The following is a 23,449-nucleotide window of genomic DNA, read 5'->3' on the forward strand; positions in this document are numbered from 1 at the left end:
TTACTGATTTGAAATTATTTTATTATTTATTGTCTTGTAGAGATCGTAGAGAGACAAAACACGAGCACGGCCATGTAGGAAACAGGTTTCCTGGATGAGTAATAAACTTCCTTTACTTGGCTTTATAGTATTGGAAACACTGTTAAGCTACGTAATGATATGCTAGACTAGACCAGCAAATTCTGCACAAATCAAGAAACTCCAGTCTGTTGACTCATTTTCAATTAAAATATATACATACAAATGCATTTTCTGCTTAATAACATACCTAAATTGGTCAACCAACAGAAAAAATGTCATCTGATTACTAACAGGTGTAATAACACAAGTAGATGATTGTGAATTTTGTTTCTTTTGTTTGATTTAACAATTTCTATGTAAAAAAAGTGCAAGAACACAAAAAAGATGTGCAGTTTGTGCAACATTACTCTCTACTGAAACAGTCCAACACAAAAGTAGACATTTCGTTCACATTAGTTGCTCTAAAAATGTAATCATTCTATAAAATATGCTTTAAAAGCAAAAAAAAGCATTTAAAAGACATACAAAATATGTCTTTCAAAGCAAAGGTACAAAGACCTTAAAATAGCTTTATCCCCCATTTCCCCGAATGTAGTACAAAGCCCATCTCTTCTTAAGTATTTAAAAGTACAAATATTTTAGAAAACAACAATAGTACGAGTCATTGCACGTGTCATCTTTACATACAGATTCTGTACGTTCTCATTAGCATATTAAGACTGTATTTGTCACTGCACAGGGAATGCTCCTCTTACGCCAATCACGTACACGCTCTGGTAAAGGCCGCAAATGTGCGGGTTTCTAATTAGGAATATTCATCGTATGAATACTAGTATTTATCAACATTTCTTTAAGTTTAATAATAAATAAGTGCCGTTTGAAGGTACAACATTAGGTAATTAGAGTAATTTTTCTTGGTTGGTACTATATAAAATATACAGTTTTTCGTAAAATCGATCTATATAAACAGATTTTCACTATTATATACACACACTAGCATGACCACATGCACACCAAATGCATACAGCCGTACTGCATACCGTAAAATTGTTCCGCGATTTTGCCAGAAGGAATTTTTAAGACAAGAAAGAGACTTTTTCCACACGTGGTGGTCATGCGGATATTCACACACATCAAACACCTGCATTTCAGACAACCCTCCTTTTGACGCAAAACAATGAGGGAGTTGTATATGATCAATGTTGAGAAAAAGAGGTAGAGAAAAGGGAGGGGCAAGAGGGAAACAGAGGGACTACTTGCGCCCCCTTGCTGGATTACTTCTCGATGAGGCCCGCCTCTTTGATCTTGGTGTAGAAGAATTTCTCTAGTAGGTTGGCACATTTGTAGTATTCGCTTTCGGGAGGGTTGTACTCTCGACAGTTAGTGAAGATCCTCTGCATGTCGGCCATGAACAGCTTCCGAGTGGTGTAATAACGACTCTTCAGGCGCTCGCTCATCGTCTTCAAGTCTGCAATGCACAATAACATTCATTCATTTAGGGGTGGGTAATACGTCCAAAATCATTTATCCCGATATATATATATTAGGGCTGGGTATTGAGACAAATTTCACAATTCGATTCGATTTCGAGTCACAAGCTTGCAATTCGATTCGATTCCGATTCGATTCAATATCGATTATTTTGGATATCAGTTACAATAAATGGCAAATTTTCTCAAGGAAATCAAATCTCTTAACTAATGTTGTGGGAGTTAACTACGGGAGTCTAGTTGTAGCCTATAGACTTCATTAGCCTAATATGAAGGTAATAATGAACTGTTTTGTAGCTACACAAACTCTTAAATTACACTTTTATTTATTTTTATAATAAGATTATATGAAATATAAACATTTAAATGGTGACTGTCATAAAAACTTGTCAGATTTATTCAAATATGCATTAAATATTGAAGAACATTAAGATTATAATGCATATGTAATATGGTGTATATATTTAGCAAAAATGCTCCTCTCTGGAGTTATTATTTTTCTAGCTGACTAACGAGTTGATGTGGGTTTTCTGAGGTAAATATGACGATGACATTGATTACAAGCTGTTTAACTGACGTCTTTCCACGGTTGAAACGCTGATTGAGATGCTCATTCATGTTTATTTCGCGCTGTGACTGGTATGATTAACCCGGAAGAGAGATCCGCGCTCCTGCTTCTCTTGAGCTGAGCCAGAGCGATCTCACGCCACAGCGGCAAAACGCTATTTATGTTTTTGAAATTCTAAAGAAAATGGACGTAATTTGAAAATCGAGACTTTGTTTCATATTAATAGTAACAAAGGACAAAGATTATTGCGATTTTTTGGATGCGCACAGCTGCGATACAATGTCCCATTCATTCAAATGAAACAGGATGACTAATCGATTCTTGAGATTTAAGAATCGATATCGGTTCGTAAAAATGAGAATCGATTAATATCGAGAAATCGATATTTATTACCCAGCCCTAATATATATATAGTATTTTTAATTCACAATGACTATATAGTTCTTTTTGCTTTAACTAAGGTTTTTATGATATGAATTTTAGAAATCTAACAAGTAAAAAAACAAGCTTACTCCAGACAAGTAAACAGTGATAAAATAAGAACAAAGAAAGTAATTCTAAGCAATAGGACAATAAAACCAAAGACACAAATGAAAAAGAAAAATTACTAATTGTATAAAGTAATCAAATGTAATCGATGTAATAGTATGTACAGTAGTACACATATACATTTATTTTTATTACAGCTACAAAAGTGATTCAGTCAAAATCTAATTTCTTATGTTGTTTGATTAACATTAATGACAGACGGCTGCTGTCACTTTAAGACCTCATGCACTGATTTAATGCACTTTCTTTCTTATATGTTTGCTTTCAGAGTTAAGACAAATGACTGTGTTTACAAGGATACTCTCAAAGAGTTTCAGGTGTGTGCGTCGCTCAGACAGCCTATATGCACCGAAATGAGTTTTCTTTTACACTTGAATGGTTTAAAATCCTTTGTTTTTAAACCACAAGGATTAAAAACGCATTCAAATGATGCATTTTCGCGACAGCACAGCACGGCAACATCATGTGAGCGTGTAATCGCTACAGATACGATAATCCAAAATTTATGCTGGTTTATAATGTCAACCGGTATATCGTCCCCACCCCCACTCTCATTCATTATACGCTCAAAAGTAAGTGTAAGGTGGTCCAGTGTGTTTAAGAGATATTTGCGTACCCATAGGGAATCGGATGACTTGGTAATAACCAGGTGCCTCGTTCTTCTTTACAGGCTCCATGAAGGGCCATGCATTCTGGTGTGACTGAGGGGTACAATACATATTCCTCATTAGCCATATATGTTCTTTCATAATTATTGTGTTTGTAATGTAAAGCCAAGCAGATATACATTACCTTGACCTGCTGTAAGATGTTCTTTATGGTGGTGTACAACTGGTCAGGATCCTTCAGCTCTTTGCTGTGAAAAATGACACAAAATAACAAAACTTACTTTCAAAACCAGTTACATAAGATTTGTTTAGCTGTGACTAATAGATACACACTCACCTCTTCCCTAAAGGCTTCCACCCTGTCTCACCTGTCCAAAGACAGAAGTAAATTAAAGTGTAAATTAAATGTATTATATATACAATAATATTTCAATTAATTGAAGTTCTTTTGAATTTTCTGAAAAAAATATCTGTTTCAACACAAATGTTAAGCAGCACAACTTTTTTTCTACATTGATAATCAGCAAATTAGAAAAATGCTGAAAATTCAGCTTAGCATCACAGGAACTGGACATTATATTTTAAAATATTTTCAAATAGAAAACATTACAAGTTTTAAGTTGTATTATACAGTATTTCTGATCAAATAAGCTGCCTTGGTAAGCATAACAGAACATAAAAAAATATGAAATCTTACAGAAAATATACTTATGTATATTTTGTTAAAATAATAAAATATTTTCAGAATATAATGAATAACATTTGTATAATAAAACATAAAATATTGTATTATCATTATTTAATTTAAAAAAATATATATATATTTAGATATCAAAGAGAGACGTACGGATTCCTGGAATGCTCTCAATTGCAATCTGGCGAACTCCCTCCTTAAAACAGGATAGGCCAGGGTAGACTTTACGAATCTGCGCTTGCTTGCGCTCTATAAGCTTCTTAATGATCTGAGATAGAGGGTGAGAAAGAAATAGAAAGCCTTTAAGTGATAACAGAATCATGAATTTGACCATACTGAGTTTGAATTGGTCATGAATTTGACCATACACACACACACACCTCTTTCTGTTTCTTGATGATGACGGAAAACTCAGTGTAAGGGATGCAGGGGTTCAGTTCACAGCCCATGAGCGTGGCCCCCTCATAGTCTTTAATGTAGCCCACATACTTAGACTTCGGCACTTTAATATCCTTAGAGAATCCCTGACATGAAATGAGAGTAACAAAATGGACATACTTAAAGCGACAGCACCCAAAAATGAAATATGTTGTTCCAACCAATCATTATTTACTTATTATTATTATTATTATCATAATAAAATACCACTGTACTATTTGTATGGACAAACTTTTATTAATAAATGACCAGCTCTCTAAAACAAGTAATAGAACACTAACCTGCTTCTTGAAGTAGCCAATAGCGTATTCATCAGCGTAGGTGAGAAAGTTGAGAATTTCGTGCTTGATGTGATACTCCTTCAGATGGTTCATGAGGTGAGTCCCATAACCCTTAAACAGCAATTAAATGAATACGGATCAAGCTAGGAATGAGTAAGGAAGCAGGAATGACAAATAATAATGGAAAAGCATCACCATAATTATAAGAGAACACACCTTGACTTGTTCATTGGAGGTGACGGCACAGAACACAATCTCAGTGAAGCCCTGAGTTGGAAACATCCGGAAACAGATTCCCCCAATAACACGGCCATCTTTAATTAGAGAAAGAGTCTTGTGCTTCCTGTTTAAAGAGGAAATAGATTGACTCATAACAATGTTATGCTATCAATTAACAGGAAGCAATAGGTTACATTAAAACCCATTAAACCAATGCAATTTAACCCTGTTAAAATGTCAGAAAATCACCATTTTAAAGCTACCCCTAATAATGTAGTGTCATATAGCTGTTTGTGAATGTAAAAGTTCTCTCCAAGTGCATGATACATGTAGTTATTGTCTCCCAAAGGATTTGGAACTGCCTCAAACAGTCAGTATTCCAATTTCAGTCCATACTTCCTGAACAAACCTATGTTGGTTTGCAACAGATTTTCATAATGGCAGTCTATGGTCTTCATTTGCTACCGACAAACAACATCTACTTTGACCCTTCCTCAAACACTGTAGTTGTAGCTGAGGCCTGGAGGAGATTGATTTGTGTTGTCGACATGTCAGGAAGATGCTGTTTTCTGCATTGCAAAAGCAAATCCACATTGCATGCACTTTGCAGGATGAGGATGATAGGCCCTATCAATTACTTGGCGCAATGCGCATGGCACCAGGCGCGACGTAAGTGTTTTTTGCTCATTTCAGCCCAACGCCGTTATCATTTTCCCGTCCTGCACCACGTTGTATAATTGGCAAATGCATTTTGCGTCCATTTTCGCACTGGTCTGAAAACTAGGTGTGTTCGGGTGCATTGTTAGCGCGTTGCTATTTTGAGGCAACTGAAATAGACTGCGCTATTGACCAACAAAAACCTGGTCTAAAGTCAGTGGTGCAGTATTTTTTTGTTATTTAAAGAGGAGAGGAGATTTTGATTGGTTTATTCACGTTATGCCCAAAACACAGCCATTACTCATTAAGAGAATAGGGTCAAGCCCTCTAGTCTAGACCATGTGCCTAATATTTTTTGTGTCGTTAAACTAGCAAAAGTGGATTCGGAGGACACGCCTTAAATGCACTTGTGCCGTGCACTTAGATCGTTAAAATAGGGCCCATTGAATTGATACATTAAAACCGATGGCATAGTTACTGTTCGTATCACTGTGTATCAAGTGCTGTAGAAGCCTCTGGATCTGAAATTCAGATATTGTAGGGGCGTTTAGTTTGTGGTAGACCAATCACAACAGACTGGGCCATCTGACCAATCAGAGCAAAGTAAACTCTCAAAAAGCAGGGTTTTAGAGACCAATTCCTTTATCAAATCGTTTTTAGAAACTAAGCAAAGAGGTGATGATATTATGAGAATATTAAAGTGTTTTTGACCTTGTAAACCTATTGTAGAAGAAAATATTTAAATTACTTCACAACAGACTTGTTATTATAAGCATCAGACAAAGGTGTTTAGTACATTAAAATGGGGATAATGGTAACCAACATACGGGTCAAATACGAGGCGTGTGATGTATTCTTTAGGCATGCGTGGCAGCTGATGAGAGAAGACGTTCTGCAGGCCAACGAGCCACATGAGGATCTTCTTATTGGGCTTTTGGTTGAGGGAGTTTCCGATGACATGGAACTCAATAACGCCGCGCCTCTCCTCTAATCGAGCAGCTTCATCACGCGCAGAATGAGCTGAGAGAAGACTGGTCTGAGAGAAAGAGATACATTTAACACTTTGAGAATGAGCACTGTCATATGTCAGACCGAAAATCCATCAGACACACTCTCTGTTTTACCTCTGGTCCCAGCATGGCAGTAGGGTCTATAATGGTGGACATGACTTCATTAATTAATTCCACAGGAATGTCACCAACCACACGAGGTCGTTTGCAGTCCTCGTGAGATAACGGCTCAGAAGGCTTTCGCTTCTCTCCACCTACATATGTGCATAAAGTCAAATCTATTAAGATATTCAGATATCAGTGGTCATTGTGATGGCCAAGAAACACTCTTCACAGACCCTCTAATCTGATTCAAGAGGATTTAGCAACTTTACTACATTTAATATCTGCAGTACATATAGATTTGGAACATGATGAAGTAGGATATATGATATTCTATGTTATCATGTAAAATATGATGTAAGGATATTTAAATTTATGGATTAAATAGGTAAAAACAAATCATAAAGTAATGATACAATCATACAAAGTGTAATTATTATTAATTATAACTAAATGAACGGCTTATATTTATCTAAACCATCAAAAATCATTTTAAGTAATTATTCAAACCATTTAAAAGATGTATTTTATTTTCGATTTTTTTTTTTGTTTGTTTACCTGCATGTCACTATCATCAGAGAACCGTGAACATGCAAATGAGTTGTTAAATTATTGTAATATATCAATAAAAAATCAGGGGGGGTTTTATACAGTAAAAACAGTGAAATTTGGAATAAATTACTTTTAAAAAATATAATTTATTTATTTTCAAAAAGTAATTTATTCCCAAAGCTGAATTTTCAGCAGTCTTCAGTGTCACATGATCCTTAAAAAATCATTCTAATATGCTGATTTGGTGCTCAAGAAACATTTCTTATGATCATCAACATTGAAAACAGTTGTGCTACCTAAAATCTTTTAGGAAACCGTGTTACTTTTTTTCTGGATTCTTTGACGAATTGAAGGTTCAACAGAAAGCATTTATTTTAAATAGAAATCATTTGTAACAAAGTAAAAGTCTATACTGTCACTTGATCAATTTAATGCATCCTTGCTGAATAAAAGTATACTTTTATTTAGTAAACTTTTGAATAGTAGTGTAGATTTATCATCAAGACTACATAAATGGCAACGTGATTTTCTATAATTTATAATCACACAATGAATGAAATTCTATGAAATAAATTGATACCTGGATTGGGCTCCAGAACGGATGCTACTTTCCGGGCCGGGCTTAAGCTGCCTCCTCCAGCCAGCTCCACTGGGGCAGGACTACTGCTATAGTACAGGGGGCGGGTCACGGGTGGAGCACTGATCACTGTACCAATCAGAGAAGAGAAACGTTTGTTTACATAGCCACGCCACATAATGACTGAATAAAGTTAACTCTAACATTGCTAATCACCTGTAGGAATCTGTCCACCTGATAAACCAACCATGAAGTTTTCACTCCAAATGGGCGAATTATGACTATAAACCTCCTCCTCCAGCATAGACAAAAACCTAAGCACAACACACACATTCACATACACATGCACACAAAATCAACATATTAAGCCCAAAGTATACATCATATTTCACGCCAGTGAAGATGCAGGGATGGATTCTTCAATGCTGGTTTAATGTATATCCTTTGAGGGTTGTTAATCCAGCTATTAATCAATATTGTAAATATCAAAAGATTTGAATGACTTCTTCAAGCTTATGAGATTTACATGTCAGTTCACTGAAACATGCTCTCTCTTTCTGTTAAAACCAATATTTACTCTTCTAGCTGACCCTGACAGCCTAGGTCACTAGGGGTCACTCGAGCCTGTTGCCTATATGATAATTCTTAGTTAAAACGTTTACTTTACTTATCTGCAATAGAGAATAATGATGAATATTGTCTGAGCCTCTTACTAAGAGAAAGTACATCTTATCAATATGTTTTGGGAATGTTTCCAGGTCAAAAGTTATGTAAACAAATAATGGCATGCAGGGGAGGTGATCTGCCATCTTGCAAGACAATTGGAACCTAGAAACTAGTGAGTCAGTGAGCCTAAACCAGGATTTGACTGATGTCCTGATAATCAATGGAGATATTCTTCAGTCGAACAGCCCATATGTGGAATTGTTTTAAGTTTATCTGTGCCTTAACCCAGCGGTTCTCAAACTGGGGGCCGTGGCCACTAGATGGCGCTAGGGGGGCCGCAAAGAAATTCTAGAATATGAAATTATTTAAAAAAATGTATTTTACCTGTATGTAAGTTTGGATTGTCCTATGTAAAATCTGCATTGCATGATTTATTTTATATTGTAAAACTTGTATAAAATTGTATGTCTTCTATATTGAAAAAGTATTTCTTTAAGTAGAGTAGATTTTTTTTTTTGTTTCTTGCTGAAAAAACAGATTGCTGTTCAAATTTGCAAACCAAACTTGAGCCACTGTCATTTACTACCTTAAAACGTAAGAAGTTTAATGCACTTTTTCACAATCAGCAAATTAATTTTTTCAGTGTTTATCTTTTACTATGAACATCACAAATGTTCAGTATTCAATACTTTTGTTGCACTTTTCAGACAATATTACTGTTAACTGTCAAAACCATTTTTTATAAAAAAAAATGTTATATTTAATGAAATGTACAATTTAACTAATTTTGTATATTCAAAGACATAAAGCTAAAAACAGAACTGTTGTTCCAGCATTGTACAAATTCATTTGTTTTTGGTACAATCTAAAATTTGTAAGTAAAATTGTACGTTTGAGGATGTTTTCGTTATGAGTTTTCTTTTGGGGGGCCACAAAAGGATTCGCCCTACACAAGGGGGCCTCCTCCTGAAAAAGTTTGAGAACCACTGCCTTAACCAATCAGGATAACTTTACCTGACAAGATGACATAGCTTAGTGACTTGTGTGAGAGTATAATTGCTGCTGTAATGAGTGTGTATGCAGAGCGGCCTACAAACTCCTTGTTGAGTGTTGAAGCTGATGAAACTGAACTGCAAATTATTCTTCAGTAAAATGTTCTTTCCTTGATTGCATCTCCAACTCCTGGTCCTCATTCATCCTATCTGTAAATTGCCCTACAAAAGTAAGCTCGTACTCAACTGGAGACGAAATTTGCGTCAAGCACACTTTCCGTGAACCCTCGCGTACGAGTAAAAACCAAAGGCTTTATTTCTGTTTATGTTGTTGTGTGCTTACTTGGGAAAATGTGTGAGAATGAGTGTGCGTTTCTCAGGCGGTAGTTTGTCTTTCTCCTGTCGGGCCTGTTCCAGCAGCTGTTTCCTCATTACAGTGAACACAGAGCGCAGAAAAGTGCGTCCGAAAATCTGTGTGGCCTCATACCGAGGAAGACTGTCACAGAACTGTGGCACATTACAATAACACAGCCACCTGCAACACAAACACACAAGAAGACCGGAAATGTGTATTAAAGGAATAGTTCACTTTTGAAAAAACTTTTGCTGATAATTTACTCACCCCCATGTCATCCAAGATGTCCATGTCTTTCTTTCCTCAGTCGAAAAGAAATTAAGGTTTTTGATGAAAACATTCCAGGATTTTTCTCCTTATAATGTACTTTAATGGGAACCAGGTCCAACCGAGGTCCAAACGACAGTTAATAACAGTTTCTGATGCAGCTTCAAATGTCTTTAAACGACACCAGACGATGAATAAGGGTCTTATCATGCGAAACGATCGGTTATTTCTAAGCTTATTCCAAAAATGTAACTTTTCTAAGGACAAATGCTAGCCTTGTAATATATTGTGAGGCGCGTTTGCAACGTCACGTAATACGTAATTACGTTCAAAAGGTCACGGGCGACGTAGCCGGAAGTACAGAATCAAAATCGTCCGACATCGTTGTTTTACCTTTTAATTCCTTTTTTGTAAACGGCGTTTGAGTTAGTTTTCACGTTCAACCTATGCGTTAAAAATTTTGTAAACACTCTGACTCTGTACTTCTGGCTACGTCGCCCGTGACCTTTTGAACGTAATTACGTATTACGTGACGTTGCAAACGCGCCTCACAGAATGGAGAAAGGCTAGCATTTGTCCTTATAAAAGTTACATTTTTGGAATAAGCTTTGAAATAACCGATCGTTTCGCATGATAAGACCCTTATTCATCGTCTGGTGTCGTTTAAAGACATTTGAAGCTGCATCTGTAACTGTTATAACTGTCGTTTGGACCTCGGTTGGACCTGGTTCCCATGGAAGTCCATTATAAGGAGAAAAATCCTGGAATGTTTTCATTAAAAATCTAAATTTCTTTTCGACTGAGGAAAGAAAGACATGGACATCTTGGATGACATGGGGGTGAGTAAATTATCAGCAAAAGTTTTTTCAAAAGTGAACTAATCCTTTAAAGTCACCACGAAATCAAAAAAGGCCAAAAAATTTTGATGGAATATTACAGTATTATTGTAAATGATTTATCCGTGCACATCTTAGAGGGTGGGCAACCTGTCACTCACATGAGATCACACCAATAGTGAATCACAACCATCCAACGATCCAATCAATTCTAGATGGACAAAATCAAGTCCCTACATTTTTTCTAGTTTTAAACGCCGGTTCACTCGGATATACGTCACAATATGCAAAAAAACGCAACTTCAGTTTCATGCTGACTTTAAAGAGCCCCTATCATGGATTTTTGAAAATGACTGTTCATGTAGTGTGGAATATAGCTCTAAGGGAATAAAAACATCCTGCAAAGATTTATATCTGAAAATGCACCGTATATAAAGTTATTGTCTTTCAAAAGTGAGAGTCGACTCTGAGTCTATGAAATGAATTGTTTTTGAAACGAGTCATTAGCTGTTTCGTCGTGACGTAGATACAAAACATTAGCTCATTGCCCGCTACCAACAACTGCGCGCGCAGACGGGAGTGTAAACTTGAAGTCTAGTATAGAACACATTCAAAAACTTCAGCTGAATCGCATCATGTCGAGAAGACGCTGTGTTCTACATTGCAAAGACAGTTTTCATTGCCCAGGGACGAGCATGTGAAGAATCAGTGGTTAGAGTTCATATTCGCAATGATACCACAACAGTATAGCCTGAACCTTGTGTTCTCATCATTTTAATGACAAATCATTCAAAAACCTAAATGAATTCAAACGTGGATTCGCAAGCCGGTTGTCCGTGAAGGAGGGCTCAGTATCCAGTGTATATGGATCAGGTTCGTCCTCCTTCGAATCACAGTCTGTAAGTATTATTAAAACTGTTTGCTGTTATGTTTTCTGTAGCATGCACAATATAGTTATAATGTGTTGTGTGTGTGTGTTGTGTACACTCCGCGCAGCTTCTAAGCGGGGTAAAGTTAGTTTTGTTTTTGATATTCACCAGACATTCATTGAAAAATGGCAATTACCTCCTAAACGACTTAGCCAAATATGACTTCGCTCTATATAATAAGCACTGCCCCTCAAAAGCCACCGCAATGTGAGTTTCGCCGGGAAAGCTCGCTCTTGACGGAGACGCGAGTAAGGGACCGTGTGGAAAGTGCACTTTTTCTGACACGTTTGTTCAAACACTATATACAGTTTTCAACACTTGACGAGCTATAATCCTGGTTATGGGCGTTCCGTTGCCGACAGTCTCTGCCTACGGTTTACCAATAACAACTGACTGGGTCATTTGACCAATCGCCGCAGATTCGCGTCACTCAAAGGAGGTGTTTGGGAAAATGCATCGTCGAACGAATCATTTGGGAGTCGTTGAGCAAATCGGGTAAAAATAAATGCATATTATAATACAAATAAAGTGTTTTTTATCCTTGCATGCACGTTAAACTGTTGGGAACTCCTAAAACAAAAATGGGAACATTTCAAATGCTATAATAGGGGCTCTTTAAGAAATAGGGCCAATTGTTATTTCTTGTTATCCTTAAATGACAATAAAGTGTAAAACAGAAGGGAAAAATAACATTTTCTTTTCCCCTATGGAAAATTAGACCCTCCTAACCCCTCCTAAAAAAACATCCAGTCACCTAGTGTAATTGACTTTGTAACCAGCTACGTCATCATCCGGCGCTCTTTGCCGTCTTTGTGAAGGCGTCTCTAGCTGCCAGTAGTTGATCTGGTTCAGGAACATCTTTGCGAGCTCCACAATGGTTTGCCTCTCCTTACAGGGTAGGTGGCTAAACTTGTACTGCACAAAGTTGTTCACACCCTGAAACAAAAACAATATGAAAAAACATCTGTCTGACACCAACAGCAAGGATGTCAGGAATGTGTCTAGGGCTGTTTGGTATCTCACAGACTCGTCACACTGCCTACAAATTAACCAAGAAAACAGAGCTGTGAATGTAGTTAAAGGGGACCTATTATGCCCTTTTTCAAAATCTTGATCTTATTTTTTTGGGTCTACTAAAATAGGTTTTTATGATATATTTTTTCAAAATGATATATTCTTATTCAAAATATTTTTTAATATTAATAGTAACACCCTATTTAGTTCCTCCCTCTATGAAGCCCGTCTTTAAGAAAAGTTCAATGTGCTCTGATTGGTTGGCTGGAACAGTGTGTTGTGACTGGCCAACTTCTTTGAGTGTATTTCAGAAAAATGACACCTTCTTACCACAACTGTAAGTTTCAACACACTACTAGTACTAACTCAACTAGGCCTTTTTTTGCATATGCCTTGGGCGGGAATTATTTAAATGAGGAATACTTTTATGTGTTCGTTCCTGGAAGAAAACCAAATAGTGTTTCAGGGAGTTACTAAACATTGTTTACTTATATAGAGAATCTATACTTCATTTAGAATGGACTTTGTAAACTGTCAGACCTTGTTCACGCTCAAACAGCAACATTACATACAAAAGAAAGTTGAAAATGTAAAAAAAAAAAAAATGTTGTTGAGCTCATATGCGGTTTATCTATCTGCACCTTCACACTTCTAACTTTCTCACGCTGATATTGTTTATGATATGATGTTTGAATATGATGGTGAAGAAAAATGTATTACTATTTAATGCTATTTAGCAAAGATGTCACCAAATCATGAAATATTAAATAATAGATATTCAATGCTGTTCAAAGCATACCTGCTCAATGCTTGGTTTTTCAAAAGGTGGGCTTTCCAGAGCTTCCACCACTGGCCTTCCCATCTGCAGGATGCATTTCCGTAGCAACTAAGACATTTTCCACACAAAAAAAGATAGGTAGGTAGGTAAAATGGATTAATAGTAGCATTAATTTTTAATAAGCACGTTTTTATTCATCAAAGGATTCTGAAAAATGTATCACGGTTTGCATAAAAAAGTTCTAGCAACTATTTTCAACATTGATAAGAAATGTTTCTTGAGCACCAAATCAGTATATTAGAATGATTTCTGAAGGACCAAATTCAGCTTAGCAATCACAGGAATAAATTACATTTTGAAACATCTTAAGAAACACTTATTTTAAATTGTAATAATATTTCACAATATTACAGTTTTTTCCTAGATTTTTTGAACAAATAAATGAGGCTTCTTTTAACTTGTGTTAATTATATTCATTGTGATACATAAACAGATAAGTGTCACCATTTCATTCAGCGATCAATATTTTTAATATTTCCAAAACGGAATCATGCATGGTTGCACCACATGCGACAACCCAGAAAACTCACTTTGAAGAGAGAGAAGTAAACTTGTTTAGTGTCAGGATCCTCCTCTTTATGGACACATGTGTACAAATACTCTACATCCAGTACGATTCCAAGCAATCTATTCACCTCCTCCTCTGACACATTCTCCAGGTGTGTCACATGGTCACCTGGGCCAGAAACACAAATAAATGAGAAAAGCCTTACGAATGATGTGGCTAAAACATGGAACTGTTGACTAGAAGTAATTAACATTAAATATAACCTCTAAAAAAATATTCAAATACGTAGTTTGTGTAAACTAAGCGGTGTAAAAACACACATTATAACACTAAAAATCAATTTTTCTATGGATGACAGAAAAGGGATTTTATCTTCCTGAACTCTACTGTTGTTTTCTATTATTACACAAGCAGTCGTTACCGAGGGCGTGGCTGCAGCTTCTGCACGGCTCCATTAAGTTAACAGCGATTGGCTGCTCAGCCCTGGGCGGGGTTGGAGGGGGAGGAGTGGGTGGGGGATTTTGACTCTTCCAGCCATTACATTTACAAGCTCCTTCAGCCTGTTGGGGTACAAAACAGATTAGTCAAAATATAGGACACTAAAATGACTACATTAAGAATAAGTTCACACTAATAAACCGTATAGCTACAACAACCTGTATTGGAAAAACTGCAGTGAAACCAACAGAATCTAGTAGGCTATATCTTTTTAAAAGAAAATTAATTCAAACTTGATTTTATTATGTTGTGCAGTAATCCAAAAACCTTAAAAGGATAGTTCAATTCTGTATTATTTACTTAACCTCAAGTTGTTCCAAAGCTGTAACAATGTCTTTGTTCTGCTGAACACAAAGGAAGATATTTTAAAAAAATTTGTGGGGCACCATCGACTTCCACAGTATTATTATTTTTCATACTATGGAAGTTAATGGCTTGTTTCCGCCACAGAATAAAATATAAAAATACTAATTGGGACTTTTTATCTTACAATTATTCAGAATTGCGTGATATAATCTCGCAATTGCGAGAAAAAAGTCAGAATTGCGTGACAAACTTAAAAAGTCAGTTATAAAGTCAGAATTTCATGATATAAGGTCGCAATTGTGTGTAATAAAGTCAAAATAAGAAGTCTTTCTCAGAATTGCAAGTTTATATTTGCAATTCTAACTTTATGACAATCTATAGTAACACTCACTTCATTCTGACTTCGCAATTGTACGCTTATATCTCGCAATTCTGAAGAAAAAAAAAAGTCAGGGTTGTAAGATGTAAACAAGCAAAGGTGAGATAAAAAAAGTCGCAATTATCTTTTAAAATGCTTTGTTCTGTGGTGGAAACAAGCTTCCATACATGGTGCCTGTTTGGTTAGAAACATTCTTCAAAATATCTTCCTTTGGGTACAAGACATTTTTACAGATTTGACTTGAGGATAAACTGTCCCTTTAAAGCTCATCCTTAAATGCTGGCATTTTTAAGTCCATAGAGAATTCCAGATTTACAGGTTTTAGGAGTAATCTATGTTTATAATGCTGATGAGATTGTTTTTGTGGAGGGCGTAATTAATCAAAATTAAATCATCGCGTAAATGCTGGAACACCTCTAAAAAGTGATGCCCACTATTGTTGAGTGACATACCGACAACCGTAAACCTGCGTACGGATATGAAAGGACACATGCTGCTTGTGCTTAACGCCGCACAAAATGAAAGTTGTGAATTTGCGATAGTCTTTTCTTCCAAAATATGACGTATATATCCAAGTGAAGTGGGTTTTCGAAAAAGAAAAAAATGTGGGACAGGACTTGTCCATCAGGAATTGATTGGATTTCTAGAATGGTGCAGGTATGACATCACTTTGTAGGCCAGAAGCGAGTTAGCATTTTAGCACTTCTGGTTCCACCGTCCTGAAGTCAATGGATTTTTTGAATGGGGTTTTGGTTAAATGGGACTTCAGAGACTGTCTGGGACATTAAATATAATGCTGAACTGACAAACTAAGTCCTCTTTTACATCCTTGTTGTTATGCTTATAATTGTGCTCTTATAAACTATTCTAGATCAAATCTCTCTGGGAAAATGGGTTTTGTTGTGGGGTTTTTTGGAGTTGGCGAAAGCTTAGTGATGGTGACGTTGAAATCGAGGGACCGTGGTTTGACAAATGAAAGGCAAACTATAGTACTAAAATTAAATACAGACATTTATTGATTAGTCGGGTGATTTAATAATGAATTTAATAATTTTCATGTTTTTTTATTTATGTATTTATCTCTTTCACGCACAGCGATCACTACAGTGGACAGCTATTAAAAATCCATTTCCTTGTGTATGCCTGGGTTTTGATGGCATAGTTGCACATCAACCACTACATTGGACACTAGTGTATAATCCTATACACTGCCACCAAGTGGCAAGCCATTGGTTGTGGAATTCTTTTTCTCCAAACCAAGATGGCCGATGGCCAGTAAGAAATGTCAAGTTGCATTAGTCTTGAATATCCATTAATTCCTTCTATGAGACTCTATAAATTCCTTTTATGAGACTCTATAAATACATCAAGTAAAATCTAAGAAGCCATATCATTTTTACATTTTGCAAGTACTGAATTTAGATTGGGAGGAAATTCTGATTAATCATCTGTCCACCTAATTGGACATCATGCATCACTATTGCAGCTACAATTATTACTGACTGAGACTGTTGTTCTTGAAAATACATCATCTGCAGTCCCTTCTTTTGGCTGTAATTAATGAATTCGTTTGATTAGATTATAATTTGCAGTTACATTAATAAAGTAATCTGATTACATTATGCATTTACTTGTAATCCATTACTTAAATCAAAAAAGTAATCTGATAATGTAATGCACATTATTTGTAATGTTTTACCCCAACATTGTTCATTTCAGATGAGGTTTTCTCTGAGAGAAGAGCTGAATCTGTCCATTTTGAACATACTCAGAATTATCAGCTAAAATCAGAAATGTCTGCGCAAATTAGGGGTGAGATTGGTGATGTCGGGATTGTGTTTGCTGGTGTGTATATGGAATATCTGGAATAATTGGCTTTAACTCCTAAAATGCCCAGATGTTGTACTTGTCATCACTGTTATTGTCATTTATTTTTTTTTTATTATTATTAGTGGTGCTTGCTGAAAGCAAGGCAACACTATTACTATTGTGTTTTTTGAGTCGGCCCAAAAGTTTGGCACGCTACTCCTCCCGCAGTTTTTGTCACACACCCATGAATGAGGTCTCAAAACGTGCGGATTATTCGGGAATGGTGTGCTATGACTTTTCTAAGCGATCGGGGGTACGATGTTCGCCCGAAGGGCGAACAAATTTCCCAAAAATCCCATAGACTTTACATTGCGACAAACTTTGACGAATCATAGCTCCGAGCGAGGATTTCACAGAAGCCTGCGATTTACCACATTTGAAGAGGCTGACAGGCTCTGTAAGAACATACCTCACAATGGGGTAAAAGTTGCACCCCTGGGGGGCAGGAGCTGCCCAAATTTTCCCCCATTGACCCCAATGTTATTTAAAATTTCTAGTATAGCATTATACTATTCCAGGAAAAAGTTTGGCGCACTCCTACGTCCACAGTTTTTGTCACAGACCAATGAATGAGGCATCAAATCGTGCGGCCTATTGAAGAGAAGTGTCCTATCACTTTTATCAGAGATCGGGGGTACGGTGTTCGACCCAGGGGCGAACAAATTTCCCAAAAATCCCATAGACTTAACATTGAGACAAACTTTGACGACTCATAGCTCCGAACAACGATTTCGGAAAAACGTGTGATTTGCCACATTTGAAGAGGCTGGCAGCCTCTGTAAGAACATACCTCACAATGGGGTAAAAGTTGCACCCCTGGGGGGCAGGAGCTACCCAAAATTTTCCCCATTGACTTACTATGGTGAAGGATGTCCCATCAAATGCATGTGTTTTTCCTACTATGGTAAATTGCATAGGGATTTTGTATTGAACATAGCTCTGGATCATAGTGTCATAGAGACAAGGGGGCGGGCTCATTTTACTCAGACGACCAATCAGTCTCTCAGGATCATTGTGAAGCTATCAAGCCACGCCCTAGCAACCATATAGAGCACCTTAGCAACAACTCCCATAGACTTCCATTGAAAGAGATCAAATGGATATCTCCGGATAGAAGTGTCATAGAAACACAAGGGTGGTCTCGTTTGACTCGGGGTAGCAAACAGCCAATCATGAATCACCTCAACAATTTCTGGCCACACCCTAGCAACCATTATCGAGCACCTTAGCAACCAAATTTTAAAGAGGGATATCTTCCATTCTGAATGTCATACAGGCTTGGGAGTTGTATTATATCAATTATACTGACAAGCAGCCTTTGGAGATTCATGATTGGCAGCTGCCAAGCCACTCCCTAGCAACCAAAAAGAGTACCCTAGCAACCATTTTGCAAGGCCTACATCTCTGCATCAGAACATCGTATAGAGATGGGGGTTGGTTTATACATTCACATTGACTTTGGAGCTTCATGATTGGCAGCTGCCAAGCCACTCCCTAGCAACCAAACAGAGTACCCTAGCAACCATTTTGTAACAGCTATATCTCAGCATCAGAACATTGTATCACGATGGGGGTTGGGTCTTTTGACTCATGCTAGCAAACATGACTTGCTACATGCTACACATGCTAGCAGAGAATAGCTACATGCTAATATTGTTTAGCTAAGTGCTAAATCATGCCAAGAAAATGCTACAAATTTCATAGTAACCATCTGTGACAACTACCAACCACCTATACCAGAACATCCAAGCAACCTCCTAGCAACACCCTAGCAACCACCTAGCAACCACCCAGAACACGCTAGCAACACCCTAGCAACCACCCAGAATACCCTAGCAACTGCCTAACAACACCATAGCAACCACCCATGACACCCTAGCAACCACCCAGAACACCCTAGCAACCACCTAGCAACACCCTAGCAACCACTCAGAACACCCTAGCAACCGCCTAGCAACACCCTAGCAACCACACAGTACACCCTAGCAACCACCTAGCAACAACCCAGAACACCCTAGCAACCACCCAGAACACCCTAGCAACCGAGCGAGCTTTTTGCCACTGCAAGCACCACTTCACATTTTCGTCTGGAAATGTACATTCTAGTTACTACTACTACCTTAAATTTTCTTGAGATCTATTTGTCACTCTATTTGTGCATTTATATACATTTTTTTCTCTTTCCATAACATTACCACAACAAAATGAACTGGAAAAACATAAATAATATCAATGATTACTATTACATTACATTAATGTTTTTCCCCATGCTTTTTTGTTTTGTAAGAGTCATGGATTCTCTCCTTTATATTAATTACCATGAATATAATGTTGTTATATTGTTTTGTGCCAAAAAACAAAACCACTGATGTGGACATCTGAAAATTTCTTTGTAAAATATGTGTAAAACAAAGTTCAAATCTTGTTTTTCATGCCCTAAAAGCAATAAAAACAAATACAGGAAAAAATCCTGACTGTGGTTATCATAATTCATGCATGAAAGGGTTAACGATTTATTTAAATATTTTAACATTTGTGTAAGTTGGCTCTTCATATACTGTATGTTTTCTTTCTTGTGATCTGACAACAATGAACAGACAACGCCCCCCAGCAACAAACCCCGCCCCCGACAACAGACCACGCCCCTCCAGCAGCTGTCATCCTGTCAAAACAAAGACGCCGCTCTCGCCTCTTGAGTAATCAACTTCAGTTTGTCTCCTTTCTAGCAAAACTCTCGCACCAAAGCGTCATGAGCCTTCAGTTTGACTTGACAAAATACAATAAAAAACGACAATCACTGTTAAAAGAAAAAAAATAAAATAAAAGCAAATTGACTACCGGCCAAGAGCACCCAATGTTCACGTCATCTTGCTCACTATGCGCAAAGGCAGCGGTATTATCTCTGCAGATCGCGGAAATTAGTTCATTGATATATTTTTGTTGGGCACAAATGTAAGTGACCAGCGCACGAAAGCATACATTCGCAATTTAAAAGAATGGAGGACAAAGAGATGGCTTTTTGTGCTGTGCTTGCAAATTCAAGAGTGAGTAAAGTAAGGTAACAGCTTCACCTATCAGATAAACATATAAAAGGGAGTCTTTTACTTTGCACTGTAGACGTAAACAATGTTTTTTTTTCCCGCCCTAACGTAGCTTACCTTGCACGAGGAGTAAACGCCGAGTTTTTCCAGTTTCTTCGGACGTGGGGAGGAGCGGAGCTGCGCCTTCTTAACAGCAATACGTGCAGAACCGACCGCAGCGCCCGAACACTCGGTTCCACCGACTCCCGGAGCAGCCGGAGCCGAGCCCGCCGCGCCCACCGCCGGGGAGCCTTGAGGAATCCCGGTGCTTTCCGACATCGAGTCTGGTTCCGCGCTCAGACTCAAATCCTCGAAGTCCGCCCGCTGTATTCGCTCTCTCTACCCCTCAACAGCGGGATCAGACATGGCGTTCATCCCTGCTTTTTTATTTGACATTGTAAATCCGTCTTGTCTCCGCTAGGGGAGGCACAAAATGAATCCCGTTATGATTCGGACTCTGAGAAGGATACAAATATATCATGATTTTGAGGGAACCGTTCAAGGTCAAATACATTAAAACCGTTAGACATGTTTTGTAGAGACATTATGGCTTCTTAAAGAACATGCTCGAGACTTACTTTTAAACAATCCTGCTAAAAAAAATAATAAAAATAAAAAATCTAAAACTAATCTCCTGACCTGAAAGTCACCAAAAACATAGAAAACTATAAAATATATATTTTTGTAATTTAAATAAAGCGGATAAAGCTATATATTTACACACATTTATATATATACATCTATATTTCTATTATTAAAAAGTTAATTTAGAACAAACAAAAATTTGACATGTTGCCATATAGCAACTAAGTTTAAGTACTAAAACTGAAATAAAAATGTAAAAGCTATATTTAAAAAAAAAGCACATAAAATTACTGAAACTAAATTAAAATGAAGACTAAAAAATATATTAAGAAAATATTAATAAATACTGTAATAGAAGATAGATAAAACTAAAATAACAGATTTAAACACCTGTCGGCAAAAAATAACGAAAACGGGTGATCATTAAACAGACAGGTTTCACTATAAGGAAATCGGAAAATACACACTTTCTAAAATGAAGCTTATCCGCAATCAGTCATAGAATAAAATCAGTACTCAATCCTTTATAAGCAAACAAATAAGTGTTGTGACTCAAGGTATACAATTTACTTATTATGTGTCATTATCACAAACAAATGCTATTACAGAAGAATCTGCACTGGGATGAGAATTCCACTCAGTGATAAGACAAGAAGTTAATTTGGCCCTTTGAACACACAATATTATCAATACCATTTATAAGAAATTTATTTGATACATTAACAGTAATATTTAAGTAACTGCATTTTTAGTCTCAAAGGGGAAATGCTTTAAAAAATAAAAAAAAGACGAAAATTTAATGTAGCAGCGAATTTATGTGGTACCAGTATCCTCAAGGATAGAATATTGAGATCATGTTAAAAGTGTATGTTGTATGATACTGGGAAGAAAAGCAGAGGAAGAACCATCATAATCTGGTCATTTGGACACTGTTAGTGACAAAACGTTGTGAATGTCTTTGCTTTCTCATGAAAATTACAAAACAGACCACTAAAGAAAAGCTTCTTTTTTTGTTAATAACACTACATACATTTTTTATAAGACCACCATTGATTATAATTTAACCATTTTGTGAAAAAGAAACATAACTCCAACCCCCTATCAAAGCAATTCCTGGTTACTGTACAATCTTTTTTTTTTTTTAATGATCATCTAACTCCCTATCAAGCATTAGTCCTGCAACAGTAAATGAAAAAGACGAATACATTGCAACACCCTATTTACAGTAAATTATTTATATATATTTATATCACTCTGGCTGTTCTTGCAAGAGATAATATCAAGACCAAAAATTAGTGCAAGGCATGGAGTAAGAAACACCTGGGTGAGTTAGAACCAGAAGAATGGGAGTATGTGTGAGCGGTGCACGTTTGTGAAGGGTAATTCACTTTACTTGTACGTAGACATGTTTTTTTGTTTTGTTTTTTTTTACTAAATGAATATCAGAACCTTGTGTAAGCCTTTCATGCTGAGTGAAAGCACAGCCAAATATTCACTCAGTTATAGGATATTGCCAATAATGCCAACGAAAAAAGTGAAGGGGTGCTAACTGGTGAGAGAATAACAGGGATCTTGGCTGTGTGTGTGTGTGTGTGTGTGTGTGGGGTAAAGAAGGAGGTGGGCTTGGCGGCACAGCCTCAGGAAGTGGGCAGTCTGCCACTGAACAGAGCCGCTGGGACATCCAGAATCAGAGCGAGAGGGAAAGAGCAGGGAAACGAGACGGGGTGGAGCAAATGGGCCGAGTCATTTGTCAAGTCCTCTCTCACCATGTGTGCCGTTGGATAAGGTTAAAACTTTGATTTACCTTTTTCAGGCTTTGTAGTGATACATGCATCCATTTTTCTGAAAAGTACATTTTTATAAAACAAAATCATAAAAAAAAAAAAAAGAATGAAAACAGATTTGAGAAAAAGAAACGACGAAGCCGACTGTAGAGTTCTGAATTATGACAGAGCAAGCGAACCCTTGCAGAGGCCCCACCCCTTTTTTGTCCTGGTCAGGCAAATGACATTTTTTCTTTCTTTCTGATGAATATTTGTGACGGCATATATTACAGTTTGGAGATAAGGCATGACCTTAAGCATGAATACAGTAAGAAGCCTGGGTCTTTACAGAAAAACAACAAAACAAAACACCGCGGATATATGGGCGGGGCAGAGCTTTTGTTACAGCGTAAGAGAGTTGTGGAAATGGGGAAAGCAGAGGCATTTCATTAGTTAGTCAAAACCAAGTTGGAGGGCGGGACCTTGCGTTAGTTGTTGCGGTAACAGAGTTTTGTGTGGGTTTTTTTTTTTTTTTTTGCGTTAGTTGCTGCAGCAGGGGGCCTTGGTGGGTTGGGCAGTCTCTGTGAGGTCCACACCCCTACTTCGCCCACTGTTGGCTCCGGCAGCTTGGGGCTCGCTCTTAGGCAACTTTTTTGCTGAAGAGAGACAAAACAAGAAATGAACACTAGAATACTAAAATAGAAAAATATAATATTATCAATCATCAAATATGTAGTGTTTAAGAAATAAAAGATGAACCAATAGAATTCGCAATACCAATTATGTATATTCACTAGT

General features: G+C 37.0%; 2 protein-coding genes and 1 long non-coding RNA gene across 4 annotated transcripts in view; 1 reads left to right on the forward strand and 2 right to left on the reverse strand.

The window, feature by feature from the left end:
• Positions 1 to 20,884, reverse strand: kat2b (K(lysine) acetyltransferase 2B). The gene is made up of 18 exons (XM_039679022.2): positions 20,382 to 20,884; positions 14,593 to 14,731; positions 14,194 to 14,339; positions 13,625 to 13,711; positions 12,566 to 12,747; positions 9,768 to 9,959; positions 7,983 to 8,080; positions 7,770 to 7,895; positions 6,650 to 6,789; positions 6,353 to 6,561; positions 4,866 to 4,992; positions 4,650 to 4,760; positions 4,311 to 4,454; positions 4,084 to 4,198; positions 3,574 to 3,604; positions 3,421 to 3,484; positions 3,245 to 3,329; positions 1 to 1,489 (listed from the first exon to the last, which is right to left on the reverse strand). The coding sequence occupies exons 1-18, from the start codon at positions 20,580 to 20,582 to the stop codon at positions 1,296 to 1,298; spliced, it is 2,391 nt and encodes a 796-aa protein (XP_039534956.1). The 5' UTR covers positions 20,583 to 20,884; the 3' UTR covers positions 1 to 1,295.
• On the forward strand, positions 19,894 to 21,952 carry LOC120483795 (uncharacterized). The gene is made up of 2 exons (XR_005623655.2): positions 19,894 to 20,281; positions 20,377 to 21,952. It is a non-coding gene; the product is annotated as an uncharacterized LOC120483795 (long non-coding RNA).
• rab5aa (RAB5A, member RAS oncogene family, a) overlaps positions 21,579 to 23,449 on the reverse strand; it is an 8,638-nt gene continuing 6,767 nt past the window's right edge. For both annotated transcript variants that reach the window (XM_039679024.2, XM_039679025.2), the window contains exon 6: positions 21,579 to 23,307. In XM_039679024.2, the coding sequence (XP_039534958.1) occupies positions 23,192 to 23,307 (116 nt within the window). In that variant the 3' untranslated portion in view covers positions 21,579 to 23,191. The remainder of the gene's footprint in view (positions 23,308 to 23,449) is intronic.

This window comes from Pimephales promelas, chromosome 18 (genome assembly GCF_988280905.1).
Source record: "Pimephales promelas chromosome 18, fPimPro1.hap1.1, whole genome shotgun sequence".
In the NCBI taxonomy this organism is placed as follows: domain Eukaryota; kingdom Metazoa; phylum Chordata; class Actinopteri; order Cypriniformes; family Leuciscidae; genus Pimephales; species Pimephales promelas.